We start from the raw sequence: 16,964 nt of genomic DNA on the forward strand, positions 1-16,964 counted from the left end.
CGGTGTATACCCAGTTCTGTGCACTGGTGAGCTCTCACTGAAAGCAGTCAGAACAATGCTGAACACTTTTGAAAATTGTATCATAATCCTTGAACCTTTCATCAAGAACTAAAACAAGGGTGTGCCCTAAGAGAAAGAAAATGAAGCAGCTGGATGTAAATACATAACTGCATAAAGGGTGGTTCCCATAAAGGATGGGTCCCCAAAATTATCCATGTAGCATGGAGACTATTCCCCATCATCTTCTGCTCAGAAGATATCAGCATGAGATGTGCCTTTCCAATCTTTCTGTGACTCAATTCTTCTCCCAAAGAGGAGAACTCATCTGGACACCTTAAAGATGGTTTCTAGAAGCTAAACAAATAGTGAAGGACATTGTAGCCCAAATTTTCAAAACAGGCCTTTAAAAATGCACTGGAAGCCTTGTAAATGTGCATTTCAAAGCATAGGCGTGACACAGGGGAGAGGGGGAGGCGCACGTGCCCCCCTTGAGAGCACTGGTGTCCCCCCTGAGCAAGCACTCCAGCTGGTAGGGGAGCACAGAGAGCGGTAGTGCCCCCCCCCCCGAAATTGGCTCTGCTGGCAGCACATCAGAGCCCCCAGTTGCCAGCTGGTCACTGGAGGACCCCTTCCCCACTCCACCCCGGTCACCAGCTGGCTGCTGGGGGACCCCCCTGGGTCATGATCTGCTGGTGCCCACCCAGACTCAGGAGGCACCAGTCACCAATGTTTCAAACTTTTTAAGTATTGAGCATATTATGCCCAGTTTTTCAGCAGGCAAGAACATGGGTGTGAAAAGCTGCAGCTTAATTTTTAAAGTTGTGAAAAGTGTCAGAAATATCATTTTTAGAAATCCAACTCTGTAAACATTATAGAACCAAGCAAACATGCTGCCTCTGATCCTTACAGTCTTCCATGTACCTTCATTACTAGCTGTGAATTAAACTGCTGTGGCAACTGTTAATTTTAAGCTGACAGAGAACTATGCAGAGCAGCACAAGCTTCTGTTTTCTCAGTAGATGAAAAACTGCCTTACTTTTAATTTGTGCCCAAACTGCACAGGATTGTGTCTTCACCTGAAAAAGAAAGCATAATAAAATCACTGGGTTTTCACAGACTAATTTACCAACGAGTCTATACCAAATGGGAGGGCATTCAAACAAGAAATGAATCTATTACTGGAGACTGGGGATAATGGCACAGTGGGCCTAGGCAGTACGCTGCCATTGGAGGGCTGGCCTGCCTGGACCATATGAGCTGACACAAAGGCAGCAGCAGTGATGTGAAAGAGTTCTGAACCTTGCAGAAGTTTGAAACTCACTGGATTAGAGAGAAAAAATCCTAGTTCTCTTCTTCTAGATACACACATTCTTTCTTCTTATAACACATGCAAAAAAGCCCTATGAAAAAAACTTTAAAGCTCATTGTTGAGCGTCCAAAACCTGGGAAACATCAAAATTAAGGCTACCCATGTAGTTATAATTCCACATGCATATAAGCATGAACATGCGATCATGGACTATTTAATTACATTGTTACTTACGATTTCTCAAATAACATATTTTATTATCTTTACTTCACCTTTGAATATCCACATAGCGCCTTCTAATTTTGAAACAAATGTTATAGGGCTGTCAATTAATCGCTGTTAACGTGCACGATTAACACATTAATCGGTTCTTGAGTTAACTTTTTTTAATGAGTTAATCACGCACATGGTTTTGGAGTCTGCACCTGGGCCCTGCTCTGCTGCCTCTAGGCCACCCAGTGGGGCAGCGGTGGCAGTGCAGAGGGCTGCGGGGCAGCCTGAGAGTGGGCTCTGGGCAGCTGCAGCTGGAGGAAGTGGGGGCATGCATAGACACACATGAGCAGCCACAGCTTGCATGCTGAATGTAGAACAGATCAAGGGCCCCACAGTGAGGGAGGGAATAGGGCAGGTGCTGGGGTCAATGGGGCACTGGGGCCAGGGCAGGTAATGGGCTGGAGCTGCAGGAAGTTCATTTGGAGGCATGGGGGAGAGGAGTGCTCCCTGCCACTGCGCACACCCCTGGAGGAGGCATAGGGTGCATATGCCCCGCAGACTTGTGTGTGGGGCAGAGGTAGGCTACCCACTGCAGGCTGGGGCTCCGTGCCCTGCTGCCTTTGCCTCAAGAGCCACAAGCTGGACGCCCTGTGCATCCCTTTCCCACCTGCTGGCAGGAGGCACAACATAGCATTGAGTGGCTCCCGGGGCAAAGGCAGCAGCAACACCCCTTCACCCTAGCACCTGCCCCACTCCCTCCCTCACTGTAGGGACCTCAATCTGCCCCACTCTGTCACTTCCCTCTCCTCCCACCCCTTCCCCACCACAGACTTACCGGCACGGCGCTGTCTGTGTGTGTCTGTCTGAGTATGTGTCTGTGTCTCTGTGTGTCTGTCTGTCCCTCACTCCTAAGCCACAGCCCTCCCCATCCTGCTGCTGCCTCTCACTCCTGACCCACAGTACCCCACATCCTGCCAGGGTGTGCAGGGTCCCCCCTCTCCAGGCTCCAAACCCCCCACACAGGGCCGTTCCAGGGGGCGAATCAGGGTGACCATCCCGGGCCCTGCACTTTTGGGGGTCCCATATTGCTGGGCAGAGCAGCGGTTCCTCATCCAGCCATTCGCCCCCCCCCCCCCCCCCGCGCTGCTCTCATCACTGCTGATGTCGTTGCTGCCGATCGCAGCAGCTTCTTCAGGTCCAGGATCAGCGCGGGGGTGGGGCCCCACATGGGCTGATTGGCCTTGGGCCCCACACCTTGCTTGGGTCACCTCTGCCCCCACACACACATCCACAGCCCCCCCACACCTTCACAATTCCCCCCCACACACACACGCTATACCCACCCCCTAACCATACAAAGTACCCGCATAATTTTTCATACTTTTGAGTTTTTAGCTGTGCAATTAAAATTGTGATTAATTGCCACTAATTTTCTTAATCATGCAACAAATCACAATCAAATTTTTTAATCGTTTGACAGCCCTAAAATTTTATACTTCACTTTTCCTAAATTAGTTCTTATGCTAGCCCAATATAATCTTTATAGTATAAATTCTTGTTATATAAATTCCCATTTCTTTTTTTTTGTACTTTCCATGTAAGTGATTAGGAATAACTGTAGGTATCTCTGTAAATCACAGAGGAAGTGCCCCCTGTAGTGGCTCCTTTAATTTTTTTCATTTTGCCACTTGCCCTCTTCCCCACCCCAGCCCTGATTGGCAGAAACGCTTCACCAGCCAGGCCGCTTGCTGCTGATCACTAGGGAAGTGAAAACCACAGTTTTAAATACGCCAAGGTTTTTGCCTCTCTACTGCTGATTGGTAGAGGGGCCTTAGGCAGGATCCTGCTGGTGCCACTGCTTTCATGCAGCTCCATAGCCCCAGAGTAAGTGCCACTGTCATTTGCCCACTCTCCTTTTCCCCTGCCCCTGGATTCAGCATGGGAAATAGGGCACAAGGGAATAGCAGCATCACCTTACCCCACAGGCACCTCCAGGAAGAACCTGCACCAACTGGCTGGTAAACTCAGAGAGTTCCCTGAAGAGGCAGAGTTCTGGCAGGAGCCTCCTCTGACAAGTCAGGAGCTCTAAGAGCTCATTATACATATGCCACGCAACCAAAAGAGGTCTGGATTAGGTCTGTGCGAAGCGGCTAGTATTAGCTTTGGATTCGGATTCGGCTGTTTTGGGGAACAATGATTTGATTTGGTGATTCGAATCACTGTCCCGAATCAACTCGGCTAAATCAGCCAGGCTCGCCCCTAGCACTTACCAGCTCAGAGTGGGCTGCAGCTCCCTGCTGCAGCCACCGGGGACTGCCCGAATCATCAGAGCTCTCCGAATCTTTGCCAAAGTTTCTGAGAGCTTTGAATCGATTTGGACCTTTAAATTGGTCCCCTGATTCGACTCAGATTCAGAGATTCGGCCACCAAATCGAGCTGAATCTCGTCCAAATCGAATCACCTCCCAAAGCTTTGCACAGCCCTAGTGACTGATCAGTGACAGGGGTCGAAGAGGGGGTGTGTGGCAAGTGGCAAAATTAAAAAAAATTAAAGGAGCTGCTGCAGTGGGCATTTCCTCCATGGTTTACAGAGATCCCTAGGAATAAGTCATGATGCATTTGTACACTTGGACAAAGTTATCTTTGCATCTATAGACTGCAGTTTGAGCTTTAGCATGCTTTGCTATACACAATTAATTTTTTCTTGATGTAGTCTTTGCTGTGGATCTTTTGAACTATTTAAAAAAGGAAAAGATTGAGATAAAGGACTGTTAAAAATATATGAATAAATAAATAAAAAAATTAAAAGCTCTACTCTGTTGGAACTTTAAAATTCAGTGGGGCTGGAAAGTCTGCTCTGGCTTGGTTAACTTCCATAGTTCTAAGGGGAGGGAGGAAGGAGAGCAGAAAAATAAAGACACTGGATTTCAGAAAACCAGACTTTAGCAAACTCAGGGAACTGCTGGGCAGGAACCCCTGGGAGGCAATTTTAAGGGGAAAGGAGTCCAGGAGAACTGGCTGTACTTTAAGGAAACTGTAGTAAAAGCACAGGAGCAAACTATCTTGATACAATGGGAAAATGGGATGTGCAACAGGAGACCAGCCTGGCTAGGTAGCAATCTCTTCAATGAGCTGATAGTCATAAAAGGAATCTTATAAAAGTAGGAAACTTGGTCATATCACTAGAGAAGAATAGAAGAGTATTGCGCAGGCACACAGGGAGAAAATCAGGAAGTCAGTCTGTCCATGTGTGTGGCTGATCAAAAAAGCCAAGGCATGATTTCAGATGCAACTGGCAAGGGACATGAAAGGCAATAAGAAGGGAAGGGACATGAAAGGCAAAAAAATTCTACAAGTTTGTAAAGAATAACATGAAGACTAAAGAAACCATAGGTCCCTTATGGAATACAGAAGGCAATCTAGTTAAGGATTCTGCAGAGAAGTATTTTTTACTTCAGTTTTCACAAGTAGGGTCAGCTATCAGATGATACTCACAGTTGGCAGCAAAGATAGGGAAGAAGACAAATGGCTCAGGCTAGTGGCAGAACAAGTTGGGAATTACTTAGAGATGTTAGATGTTTTCAAGTCAGCAGGGCCATATGAGATGCATCCAAGGGTACTGAAGGAATTGGCTAAGTGATTTCAGAGACATTGGCTATCCTCTTTGAGAACTCATGGAGGTTCGGTGAGGTCCTGGATGATTGCAAAAGGGCAAATATAGTGCCCATCTTTAAGAAAGGGAAGGAGGATCCAGAGAATTACAAACCACTCAGCCCAACCATGACACCTGAAAAGATCATGGAGGAGCTCTTCAAGGAATCTATTTTGAAGCACCTGGAGGAGAACAAGGTGATTAGAAGCAATCAGCATGAATTCCCCAAGAAAAAGTCATATCTAACCACCTGTATAATAAGGTGACAGGCTCAGTGGATGGGGGGAGAGCAGTGGATGTGGTATACTTCGACTTTAGCCAGGCTTTTGACACTTTATCTTATGGCATTCTCATTAGCAAACTAAAGAAATAGGCTGTTTATAGACATTATGTTTTTCTAGGTTTAATTCAGACTACAGCTGTCACTATATACACATGAACATCTGTACTCTAAATTAAAATTGGCTCCAGTCTGAATTACTTCATCTTCACTGAATGAGGATTAAAGTTAATGCAGACAAGGGCAGTCTGAACTAGGCTCTTTAGACTATATTAAATAACATGTATATACAGCATTGCTTTTAGGAAAAACAGTCTTTAGGAACTCAGCAAATAAACCTTGCAAATATCAATCCCTGCAAAGGATATTCAGCTGGATTTCTGCAACACAATCAGGCACTAGAGACATCAGGCACAAAGTTACACCTTTACAAAGTCAAATGTGCCAACAACACCTCACCCTGACTAAGTATCAGTATTCTAAGCCCCCAGCCCTACCCAAGCAAACAGGCTACTGGTCTGTGAAGAAGGGGGCCTCTTGCTGCTCCGCAGTCCCCGGGAGGGCTGTGGGCTAGGGGGCTGTGCCAAGCTCTTCCTGGGGGGCTCATGCCCCGGGGTCTGCATGCAGTACAATCACAGGCTGCTGCTGTGGCATCAGACTCTTCCTGGTGCTCGGGGAGGGCCACACTGAGTGCCCAGTCTGGTGCCGCCGCTGGCCCCAGCCTGCAGAGGCAGCCTGCTGTCATCTGCACCTCCCACGCCCTGCCCCACACCCACTGACAGTTTCTTCCACAACTGATGCTGGCCACTCCTGGGTCTGCTGCAGCAGGGGCTGGCGTGAGTGTGGAAAGCTGCACTGTGCTGTGTGCCACCCAGGGCTCCACTTGTCTGCACTCACCCCAGCCTGTGCTCCAGCAGCCCCAGAAACAGCCAACACCACCTGCCTGCACCACGGCACAGTGCAGCCCAGGACCTGGGGTGAGCAGGGACAGGTGGAACCCAGGTGTGGGGGGACAGGCAGAGCACAGTGCAGCCCAGAGGCTGCAGGCAGCTGGTGCTGGCCGCTCCCAGGGCCACTGCAGCAGAGACTGGGGTGAGTGGGGACAAGCTGTGCTGTGCCCAGTGTCCCTTGGGGCTCTGCTTGTTCCCACTCACCACAGCCCCTGCTGTAGCAAGAGCTGCACCGCCCCCCCCGACAGTTCCCTCTGCTTTGCTCCCTTGTGCAGTTCCGGGAGCGGCACCCCTCCCCTTGCCCCTTCCCTTGTCCCAGCCTCCCTCCCTCACCACGGTGGGAACCTATCCCTATTTGTTACATTTAAACTGGGTTCCCTTTATGTGAATTCGATTTATGCACAGTTTCCTGGGAACACGTGCACCACATAAATTGAGTGAAACCTGTACTTTCAATGCTAACACTCTGTGCTCATGTGGTGTGGTAGCAGAGCAGTTAAGCCATCTTGCTAGGTCTCCAGAGGTGTGACTCCAAGCTTTGTTGCCCAGGTGTGTATCAAAGGCCATCCTCCTATGACCCAGCTGTAAATGAGCACCTGGTTTTTAAGGGTGCTTGTATATGCCGTGCGGGGTTAATTCAGTTTAGTTCTCCCTAAATTGAAATGGTGGGTTGTTAAAAATCCCACCACAGGCTTGATCCCATAACGGATCAAGTATGGGTCATTTTAATAGAAATTTTTTTTATCATAAACAATTCATTCAAGTTTTAGCTGAACTGGTTTTCCTACTCATACCGTTTTTCCTACTCATAAAAGAAATTATATTGGTAATTTTAAGAGCGAGCAGCAAAAAATTGAAACAATCCATCTTTGTACTACGTGCAGCTTCATAGGGGTCTAATTCAGTTAGAGGCCTCTGGCTGCTGCTATAATATAAATGACTAATAAATAATAACACTGGCAAAGACACTTTCATAATAAGTGTTTAATGTGTTTGTATGCAAATATGAAAAAAGGGAACTAGAAGTAAAGGCACATTTAAATAGTTATGTGGCAAATTAGATCATTTAATTTCATCATTTGATGGCAATCTAAAATCAATCCATGCAGCCACCCCTGAAGCAGTTGAATGATTATCAAATTTTAGATATTAATCTATGAATGTTTTAATGATAAAATGTCATACGAAAGAGAGAGAATAGTTATGTGAAACGCGTATATGAAAAGCAAGTTTTTAGGATGATGAAAATGAAAAAAGAATTAAAATGTAGATGCCACAAGTCTGGTTCCTACTTTTAAATGTGGGTACTTAAATATGTAGTCTGATTTTCAAAAGTTCTGAGTACCCAGGAACTACTGATGATTATGCTGAAGCTACTTGGATTAGAATTTAGAATTTCTTAACTCCATCAGGCCAATTGAGGACAGTGATTCTCAACCTTTTTGTATTCAAGGCATCCCTCACTAGACTCAAGACACCACCTCCTTAAGTTTTATTAATTAAGTGGCATCCAATTTCAAAAACTAATTCATATATTATGGTGTTTACTTCCTTGCAGAGGGGTGGGGCAGCGGCCAAGCTTAAGCCTGTGCTTATCTGCCTAATGATATCACAAGAACAAAGAGTTGTGACACTTGAGCAGCTGTGGGAGGAATGGATTTTTAACACATTAATTAAATTAATTTAATTTAATTAATTACATTAATTATAATTATTTGCTTTCATGGCTGCTAGCACCATTTAACTTCAATAACTAATTAACAAAGAGTTCCTTTTTTCCAAAACATTGACATATCAATAAGCATGCTCTTATGCCCCTTCTATAAAGGTACCAATGCTAATGATAAACATTCACCCAACAAGACCTGCAGGAAAAAAGAGGGGGAGGGGGAAAGGAGACTGAGGCCTCTGCCAGATGTGCAGGTAAAGGTATGATAGGATCTGATGCATGATTGTAACAGGGGGCCTGGGGAGAACGAGCCCACGCAGGGAAGGTAGGGTACAGCTGCAGCTGGGTTGCCATGACAAATAGGTAATGAGATTAATTAGGAGGCACCTGCAAGCAACCCAGGAGGATCACCTGATTGGAAGAGAGACTGGTCAGAAAGATACAAGGCAGCCCCAGAGGCTTGCTAGGCAGTCTGCCCATGGAAATGCTCTGCAGAGGTGCCTGTGACAGAGACAGGCTGTAAGTGGGTTTGGCCGAGACAAAAAGAGAAGAAGCTGAGGGCTAGCCACGCAGGATTGGGATAGGAATTTAGCTGTAGCCAGAAAGGCTTGTGTTTTCATTTCAGTTTGGCCTGGTGCCTTGAGGGGGGTCAAGGAGGGTCAGGTGCCCAAGGGGGACTAAATATCAAAGGTGTGGTGGGTGAGCAAAGGTGGTGAGGGCCCTTTGGGTTGGAGCCAGGGCAAGAATTGTGTGGCTACTAGCGGGAGTCATGGCCATCCCTAGGACCCAAACCCATCACAGCAATCCATACAATTGCTCTTCCTGCCATGTCACACATGCATGGCAGAAAGCCTAATTGTGGGATCAAGCATTAGATCCCATCATGCTTTATTGCCAGTGAAAAGGGAGCTTAGGATCATGATCTCCAGCTCCCTCTGCACCAGCCAGTAGCAAGCTCCCACAGTTGGGAGCCTGCAGCCAAGGGGAGCACATGGTGGGCACCCACCACTGCAAGCCTAATCAGCTGACAGGATTCCCAGACACAGGGACAAACCTGGCCATATGTTTAATTAATAGCATCACAGGAACCAGCCACAAAGTTATTCCACACTTCCTGTGGAATAGCTCCACAGTTTTTCTTGTTTTATGACACCATTAATTGCTTTAACATGTGGCTGGGTTACAATTTCAGATGTGATTAACTGGTCAGTCATGTCTTACATGTAACCTGATGTTAACATGCCATGCTATTTGTAAGCTGAAACCTAGTTAAAACAGAAAAGTTCTCATCATGGTTATTTGGAATACGTTCTAAAGAGAGAATCTAACGCTGACAGTGAATGGCATTCAGATCTCCTCCCACCTAGCACTGTCTGGATAAATTATGACCTCATATATAGATATCTGCATCATGTATAAATTGGAGGGAACTATTTCCTCCTCCATGAGGCCAGATGGCTTTACATCACCAAATTTTCCTTTGTTTATATTTTAGCATCTAGACTTCAGCATTACAATGGAAGAGAGATCGACCAGCAGTTAAAATGTTGATTTCAAGACACTTACATTTCAGTCATATTTCATCAATATAGAAATAGAACAAAAATGTTAAAACTTCCCCCTCTTCTGCAGCTAGATTCATTTCACTCAACAAAGTCTTAAAGAGAAGATTTAAGAGCAATCATTACCTTATTCCATTCGCTTATAATTCTCAATACAATGCAATAATCTCTTCCACGTTTTAAAGGAGCATTATAAAACTTCCCATAATAATGCCTGTCTCCAAGAGTGATTGACATGTTGTCAGCAACATCCTTGGCCAGAAATTCAGCTGCCACATACCCTGCAGTGTCGGTGGCATTGCTAAAGAATGTTGCAGCAGCAAGGGAATTGCAAATAAATCGGCTTTGCAAGTCTGAGGGAAGTACAATCACTTGGTAAAAACTAGAATGAAACAGAAAAACAAATATCAGTGCTCATTTCAATGAACCATGCACTAGAGCATCATATTTGCAAGCACTCTTTTATATCTTTTGCCCTTCTAACAGTTTTTCAGTCATAAACATTCAGTGTAAACTCTTTATGTGTGTGGCTGTAGTATTTCCCTTTGTGCATATGCTACCAAACTCTTTTAAAACACAACACAGGCAGGCACAAACCTGATTTTCCAAATTGCACAAATAAATTGAACATGATTGTGCAAGACCAAACTGGGTGTGTCTACACGTGCGCTTTAATGAGCAGAAGCTTATTTTACTGTGCATTAAAGCGCCACATAAAAAAAAACACACAATTATGCTAATGCACAGTAGAATAGACTACTGTTCATTCATTACTGCATATTAAGGCAACCTAATGTGCATTTCTTTAGTACCTCACACTGGATTTACTAAATGTAATGAGCATTAGAAAAGGTGCCTTAATGCATGTGTAGCCGTGCCCACTGGAACCTTTCATAAGAAAGTGGCCAACTATGAGTTACTGAATATCATCCTTTTGCTGCACTCATCTAAAGTACAACTTTCAGCTCCAATCTGGACACAAAGAGGATGACATGATCAGCCTATAAAAAACAATTTTAATTTGATTTCTCAGAGATAAACTGTTCTCTAGATCAAGAAAGTGTTGACAGTTCCCACCTATGACACTTTAGTAAGAAACCACTCCCTGACTTCTTTAAACAACATTTCAGATATGGCACAGTACTCTGTACCTCAGCTTTCCCCCAGTATAGTTGTCAACCTTTTCTAAACTCAAGACACCCTCCATCAGACTCAAGGCACCCCTCCAAAACTTTTGTGAATTGTGCAATATCCCATTTTAAAAATGTACTTATTTATTCCAGTTCATATATTTCGTATGTTTCATAGACATGAGGGCTGGAAAGGACCTTGTAAGATCATCAGGTCCAGCCCCCTGCCCAAGGAGCAAGAAGGCAGCTAGGGTCAAAGGATCCCAGCAAGATAAGCATCCAAATGTTTCTTAAAAGAGTACAGAGTAGATGCCTGCACCACCTCTGGAGGCAGTCTGTTCCAGGCCTTGGGGGTGTGGGCAGTAAAGAAGTTTTTCCTTATGTCCAGCCTAAAACGGTCTTGGAGGAGTTTGTGACCGTTGCACCTTGTCATCCCTTGGGGTGCTCTGGTGAACAGGTGGTCCCCCAGGTCCTGATGCATACCCCTTAAGTACTTATAGGCTGCCCCAAGTCACCCCTGAGCCTTCACTTCTCCAGGCTGAAGAGTCCCATGGCTCGCAGCCTCTCCTCGTAGGGCCTGTTCTCCTGCCCTCTGATCATGCGCATGGAGTTCTTACCTCCTTGCAAAGAAGCTGGGCAGTGGGGGCAGAGGACCAGCTAGGCAAGGATGAACTTGTGCCTGCACTTGCCTGTTTATCTCCCCACACCTCAGGGCACTCTTCAAACATTCTTATGGCAACCCCAGGGTGCCCCAGAACCCTGTTTGAGAATCACTGCTCTAGATAATTTTTTGCTAGATGTATTGGATGATGCACACAAGAAAGTTAGAGTTGAACTGCTCTCACAAAATGCCAGTGTAAATTTGGTGTACCTCCACTGAAATTCAGAGCAACTCAGAACAGAAATTTGGTCTGCAAAACAGAGAGAAGCATGAAGTCAAAACCCCCAAAAAGGAACACTCCAAAAAAAACCTATGATTAAGCTGGGTTTCCAAGCTTGCTGGTTTGGTTCCATCTCTAATAAAACTGTCTAACCCAGTGGAGCACAACATTTAAGAGCAGCAGTCGGCAACCTTTTAAGGATGCAGACTGAACTGACCCAGTTCGGGTCAGAGGAAGACAAGCTGGCAGGTGGGTGCTACAACCTAGCCACCACCACCACTTTTCCCAGTGGCAGCATGGAGAGAGCACCTGCAGCAGGGGGAAGCCATTGTCAAAGCCCCCTGCCACTATATGCTGCCAAAACCCCATATCAAATGGGAGGGAAGGGGAGAGGGAGGAGGAAGAGAGCTTACCTCTGGCTGCAGAGCGGATCAGTGGCACAGCACAGGGGAGGGACAAGGGTATGCTGAACCAAGGTGCTTACCATTGATCCCCTATGCTGCAGGCCAGATCTGATCATTTCAGGGGTCAAATCCAGCCCCGTAGACCTCTGGTTGAGCACCACTGTTCCAACCAGATACAGTCTAAAATAAAAATCAGCCATATAAGCGACCTAGCTAAACAGAGTCAGGAGCACAGGGAAAAAACCAACCTGACAGGCCCATTTCTATCATCCACTTTCCATAGTCTGAGCAACGGTGCAGGGCTTTGCAGAGTCACGAGTTTTACTTCTGGGAAGAGAGGATCTGAAAAGTAAACCAGGGTCAGTCCTTCAGAAAAGCTTCTGGGAGTATTGCAAAACTGAAGACACAAGACTGTTTTTCTGAAGATTAGAATTATACAGGGTCTTCATAAAGTCCTTGTGCACAACATAAGTTATTAAAGTTTAAAGTTCACAAGGACTTTATGAAGACCCTGTACATGAAACATGCTGGCGATGCAAGGAGCTTGAGCAACAAATTGGGGGGATCTTGAACTCCTGGCACTGGTAGGGCTTAATGGGAGCATGGTGGCACAACCACATGGAGTGGCGCACAGGTACTGAAGCATATGCTCTGCCCAGGAATGAAGGAAATGAAAGTAAAGTTGGTGGGATAACACAAAGGTCATTCACATAGATGACTGTCTAAGACTATATCAGGTGGGCAATTACCAATGATCCCCTATGCTGCAGGGGGAGATGAAACATTTAAGGTAGTATTTCTCAAGTTAGGGTGTGTAATAAACTTCTTCAGGGTATATGAGATGAAGGCTTGGGAAAGAAGAAAGGAAAAGGTAAATATAAATGGAGGAAAAGGAGGACAAAGCAAAAATGAAGAACAACTTTATTGTATTCCTTAGGCTGTAGAAGTGATCACCATGTAGCTGGAGGGATACGAAGATTTTTTTTATTGGTTCCTTCTACTCTTATTTTCCTGTGAATACAAATACCTTAAAGTTTACAGATAATATTTTTAGTGGTCAAATGTGGGAGAAGATTTTACTTTGATTTAAGCTGAGCATCAGCAGACTCAGCCTGAGCAAATAAATATTGAAACACAAACCCAATTTCTTATATACCTTGCATCCCTGGGTAAAAATCATAATAATAATTTGAGTTTACCATGAGAGATTTACAACACTTGCCTAAACTATCAAGAGCCTCCTGAATTCCTAAATTTCCCTGGTAGACAGATAAGTGAGAAAATAAATTCTTCAGGTTAGCTTTCTTTTGTTCCTATCGCTCACCGTCCTTTTTTCCGGCATCCAATCCAGCCAAATAGAAATTTTAATTTAATTCCCAGAAACAGCCTGAAAAAGGCTGCACTATTTTTTTTTTAATTCTAGCCAAAGTGAGCAAGACTTATGCTATCTACTCCATATAAGCTCTGCTTTCTATTTCAGTCAGGAGGTGCAAGTAGGGGGAGAGGAAAGAGCTTTGGAATGATTAGAAATGGCATATTTTATTTTCCAAAACAGGATTAAAAATGCAAAACATGAATGCAAACATTGGCTGCCATGCACAGGGCTATGAAGTGGATTGAAGAGAGGCAAATGTGCAAACTACAAGTACCTTTAAAATTTGGGATCTTTAGTACTTTAGGTTACTGGTGGAAAGAAAAGGAGAGGGGAGAAGAGGGAAAAAATTAGTTTCATTTTCAGTCCAGGAAACAGGAAGGCCTTGTGAAGTTCTTTCATGTATAGTATTTGGCAACCAGGACATTCTTGAAAACACACCTTGCCAGAGGGTAAATCCCTGCTAAAAATAAATCAACGATCAGGCTTGCAGAACATCAAGATTTAAAAACCCACATGGGAAAAATAAAAATTTCCAACCACCTCCACAAAAAAGGGGGGAAAAATGCCAGTGAGCACGTCTACATGAGACACTAAAAGTGCAGTAGACTAATTCTACTGCGCATTAGCACACTAAACTTAATGTGCTGTAATTACAGCACCCTAATGCATGTGTAGACTGTGCGGGCCAGGAGCAGTCCGAGGCCCTTGGGGGGCCTGTGCGCGGCGGGCTGTGGCCAGCAGCCCGGACACGCCGGGTCAGGGAATGCAGGCCGGCAGGCTAGAATTAGGCACGGACGCTTAGCGGTTGATTAAAGATTATTTTACTTACACCGAAGATGGTCGCGGTGCAGGCAGGAAAACTTGCTTGACTTGCAGTTACAAAACAAAACAAAACAAAACTCAAACCTGCAGGGAACGAGAGTACGTCGCAATGGGTTTTCGGCGACGGGAAGATAAACCTGCAGGACTCGAACCCGGGTAGAGCTCTGGATGCACTCGCACGAAGTTTGCTAGGCTCCGTGGAACTTGCGCACAGGGAAGGGGTTCATCGAGGGATCGTTCGGCGACGGGGAGAGGCCAGAGGTTGATCAGACCCCTATAGCCTGCACTGGGTTCGATAGGCTCTGCAGTGCTTAGAGATCTTCACAAGACGTTAAGTTCTCCTCCTCCAGATGGTTATGGAGTCCTCCCTTGCGGGGTTCTTCTCGGAGTTCTCCAACTTGGGCGGAAACCACTCAAGCCTCTTATACGGCTAGCAAGCCAGTCACTAGCCGCCACGTGGGAATAATTTAGAACTGGCCAATAGTGGGACACAAATTTGCATGCGAATGGCGGGAACTCCTTTGCACTGTGCATTTCTCTTTGCAACTAAGAAATGCACCCTGCAAAGAAAGCTCCTAGTGGCGGGAAATAATTTAGCAGTGCCGAAGAGCGCGCACACAAAATCACACCCTTGGGTTGTGACATAGACATGCCCAGTGACTGACAAAAGGCTGCTACTTGGGGGGGAAAATGACTGACCAAGGGTGAAAAGGAGCCCCAAGCTCAACTCTTTGCCATTAAGTTCTAGCCCTCTTTGTCTATAGGAAAACTGCACTAAAAGCATTCCAGCAGGACTGACTTGCAGCAGTACCCTTCAAACTTCCACATGGCAAGCAAATGAAAAAGGCAAGCATCAACTGTGCGCCATTCGAGATAGCCCCTCAGAATCAGTGCTAGGTAGCCAGTAAGCTGGCATTTCATCTTGAGGTTCATTTACATTATTAGAATACATGTGGAGTTTGGGAGTTCTCTGCTTTCCCCTGCAGTGTTCTCTGTTGATGATGCTGCTTTAAAAATAGGCAGGGTAGAGACGCACCTTATAAACTAACTGAATCAGAGAGGCATAAGTTTTCGTAAGAGCTTATTTCATCAGCATCTAATGAAGTGAACTCTTGCTCAAAAAAGTTTCTCTGATTCAGTTCGTCTATATGGTACATCTCTACCCTGCCCTGAGTTAAGACAAACACGGCTAACTATCTCTCTGCTTTAAAAATAGGAATAGAACTGAGCTGCATTTTAGTTCCAAATGATTAGCTTTCCCCAAGTTCAAGGAAATCACATAAAGCGTTCTAGTTCAGGCCCAGTTTTAACTGAAAGCAATTCTCTGTTAAAATAAACCAATTAGTATGATTTAAGTTTCTTGCTAACACGATGTTTCCAGGATTTTACGGGTATTTGGTGGGGAGTAGAGATGGGGTCAAATAACAATCTTTAATTGAATTTTCACATTTAAAAAAGAAACAGAAATAGCTCCTCCAATGGAGAAAGCATAGGTTATAAAGAGGCAGAGGTACAGATTAACTGGCACAGGTTGTCATTATTATTATTTGAATTACCATATGAGGAAATGCTATAATACATATTACAATACAAGTGCTGTGCTGAAGGATAAAAGAGGTTTTTTAATATGGAGAACACCACTATTGAAGTGCCTTTTAAGCAGATGTGGGGAAGTTTAAGACCCATTACAAAACACAATTTTACTTTTAATGCAAAAATTATATGTACTTTAAAAAATGTATATATTTTTTCTTTTTTACATGGTGCTGTTTTTCTTCTCACATTTCACTCAGCTTATCAATGGAAACTAGCTTGGGTGGTTTAGTTTAAGAATAATAATGAACATTAGTACTAATAATATTTACTAATAATAATAACAGTAATAATAGTAGCTACAGTAATAATAGTAATAATAATAATAATAATAATTACCAGCACCACTGCCACTCATAGTACTCTAAAACACAAGACTCCATGTTTGTACTGCCTACCATAGACAGCTCCAAAGAGCTCACTATTTCTTTATAAACAAAGAGTCAACAAGTGAATACTGAGAGGTAGATGGAGGAACACAACTGAATAATGAGAAAATACTGATTAGTATGAACAGCAGCAATTATAGCACCCAAAGTGACTAATCCTTGTCAAGTCTGTCAAGGAAAAGATGAGCTTTAGGCAGAGATTTGAAGGAGATGAACAAGATGGCTTTGCACATGTTTACTAGGAGCTTATCCTCATGGGTGATGATCAGCGGACTGGAGAAAAAACCTGATGGGATATAGCTGCATGTGGGAAAAATTTTTAAATGGACAATCTAGATTGGCCTTGTTTGCCAAAAATGCAGGGTTCAGCATCACAAAATCACATATAAAATAGTAGGGAGGCTGGACATAGGCTTGTAAAGAGCCTTAGAAAGAGAAGACAAGTAGTCCGTGTTTCATGTAGAAGAGGAAATGTAGTTGGGGAGACCTGAAAAGAGAAGGAAATGGAGTCTGGAAAATGATCCTTGCAGCAGAATTTGTTGAATGCATGACTGTGCTTGGGCAAGATGGAATGTGGAAATGTCAGAGAGGAGGCAACTGAAGCCACTGACACTTAAGAGGATGACAGCCCATATGAGAATTTGGGGTGTGTGGAGGGAAAGGACAGATCATGTCTTAAGAAATGTTAGGCAGGAAAAAGAGGCCAGACAGAGAGAGGAACCAGATGGGAGGCTTT

General features: G+C 44.6%; 1 protein-coding gene across 1 annotated transcript in view; it reads right to left on the reverse strand.

The window, feature by feature from the left end:
• Positions 1–16,964, reverse strand: part of SUSD1 (sushi domain containing 1) — a 106,569-nt gene that overhangs the window by 6,940 nt on the left and 82,665 nt on the right. The window contains exons 17-19 of the mRNA XM_006027717.3: positions 12,298–12,391; positions 9,761–10,016; positions 1,037–1,076 (exon numbers count right to left, since the gene is read on the reverse strand). Of these exons, the coding sequence (XP_006027779.2) occupies positions 1,037–1,076; positions 9,761–10,016; positions 12,298–12,391 (390 nt within the window). The remainder of the gene's footprint in view (positions 1–1,036; positions 1,077–9,760; positions 10,017–12,297; positions 12,392–16,964) is intronic.

The sequence above is a fragment of the Alligator sinensis genome, unplaced genomic scaffold (genome assembly GCF_000455745.1).
Source record: "Alligator sinensis unplaced genomic scaffold, ASM45574v1 scaffold371_1, whole genome shotgun sequence".
NCBI classification, from domain to species: domain Eukaryota; kingdom Metazoa; phylum Chordata; order Crocodylia; family Alligatoridae; genus Alligator; species Alligator sinensis.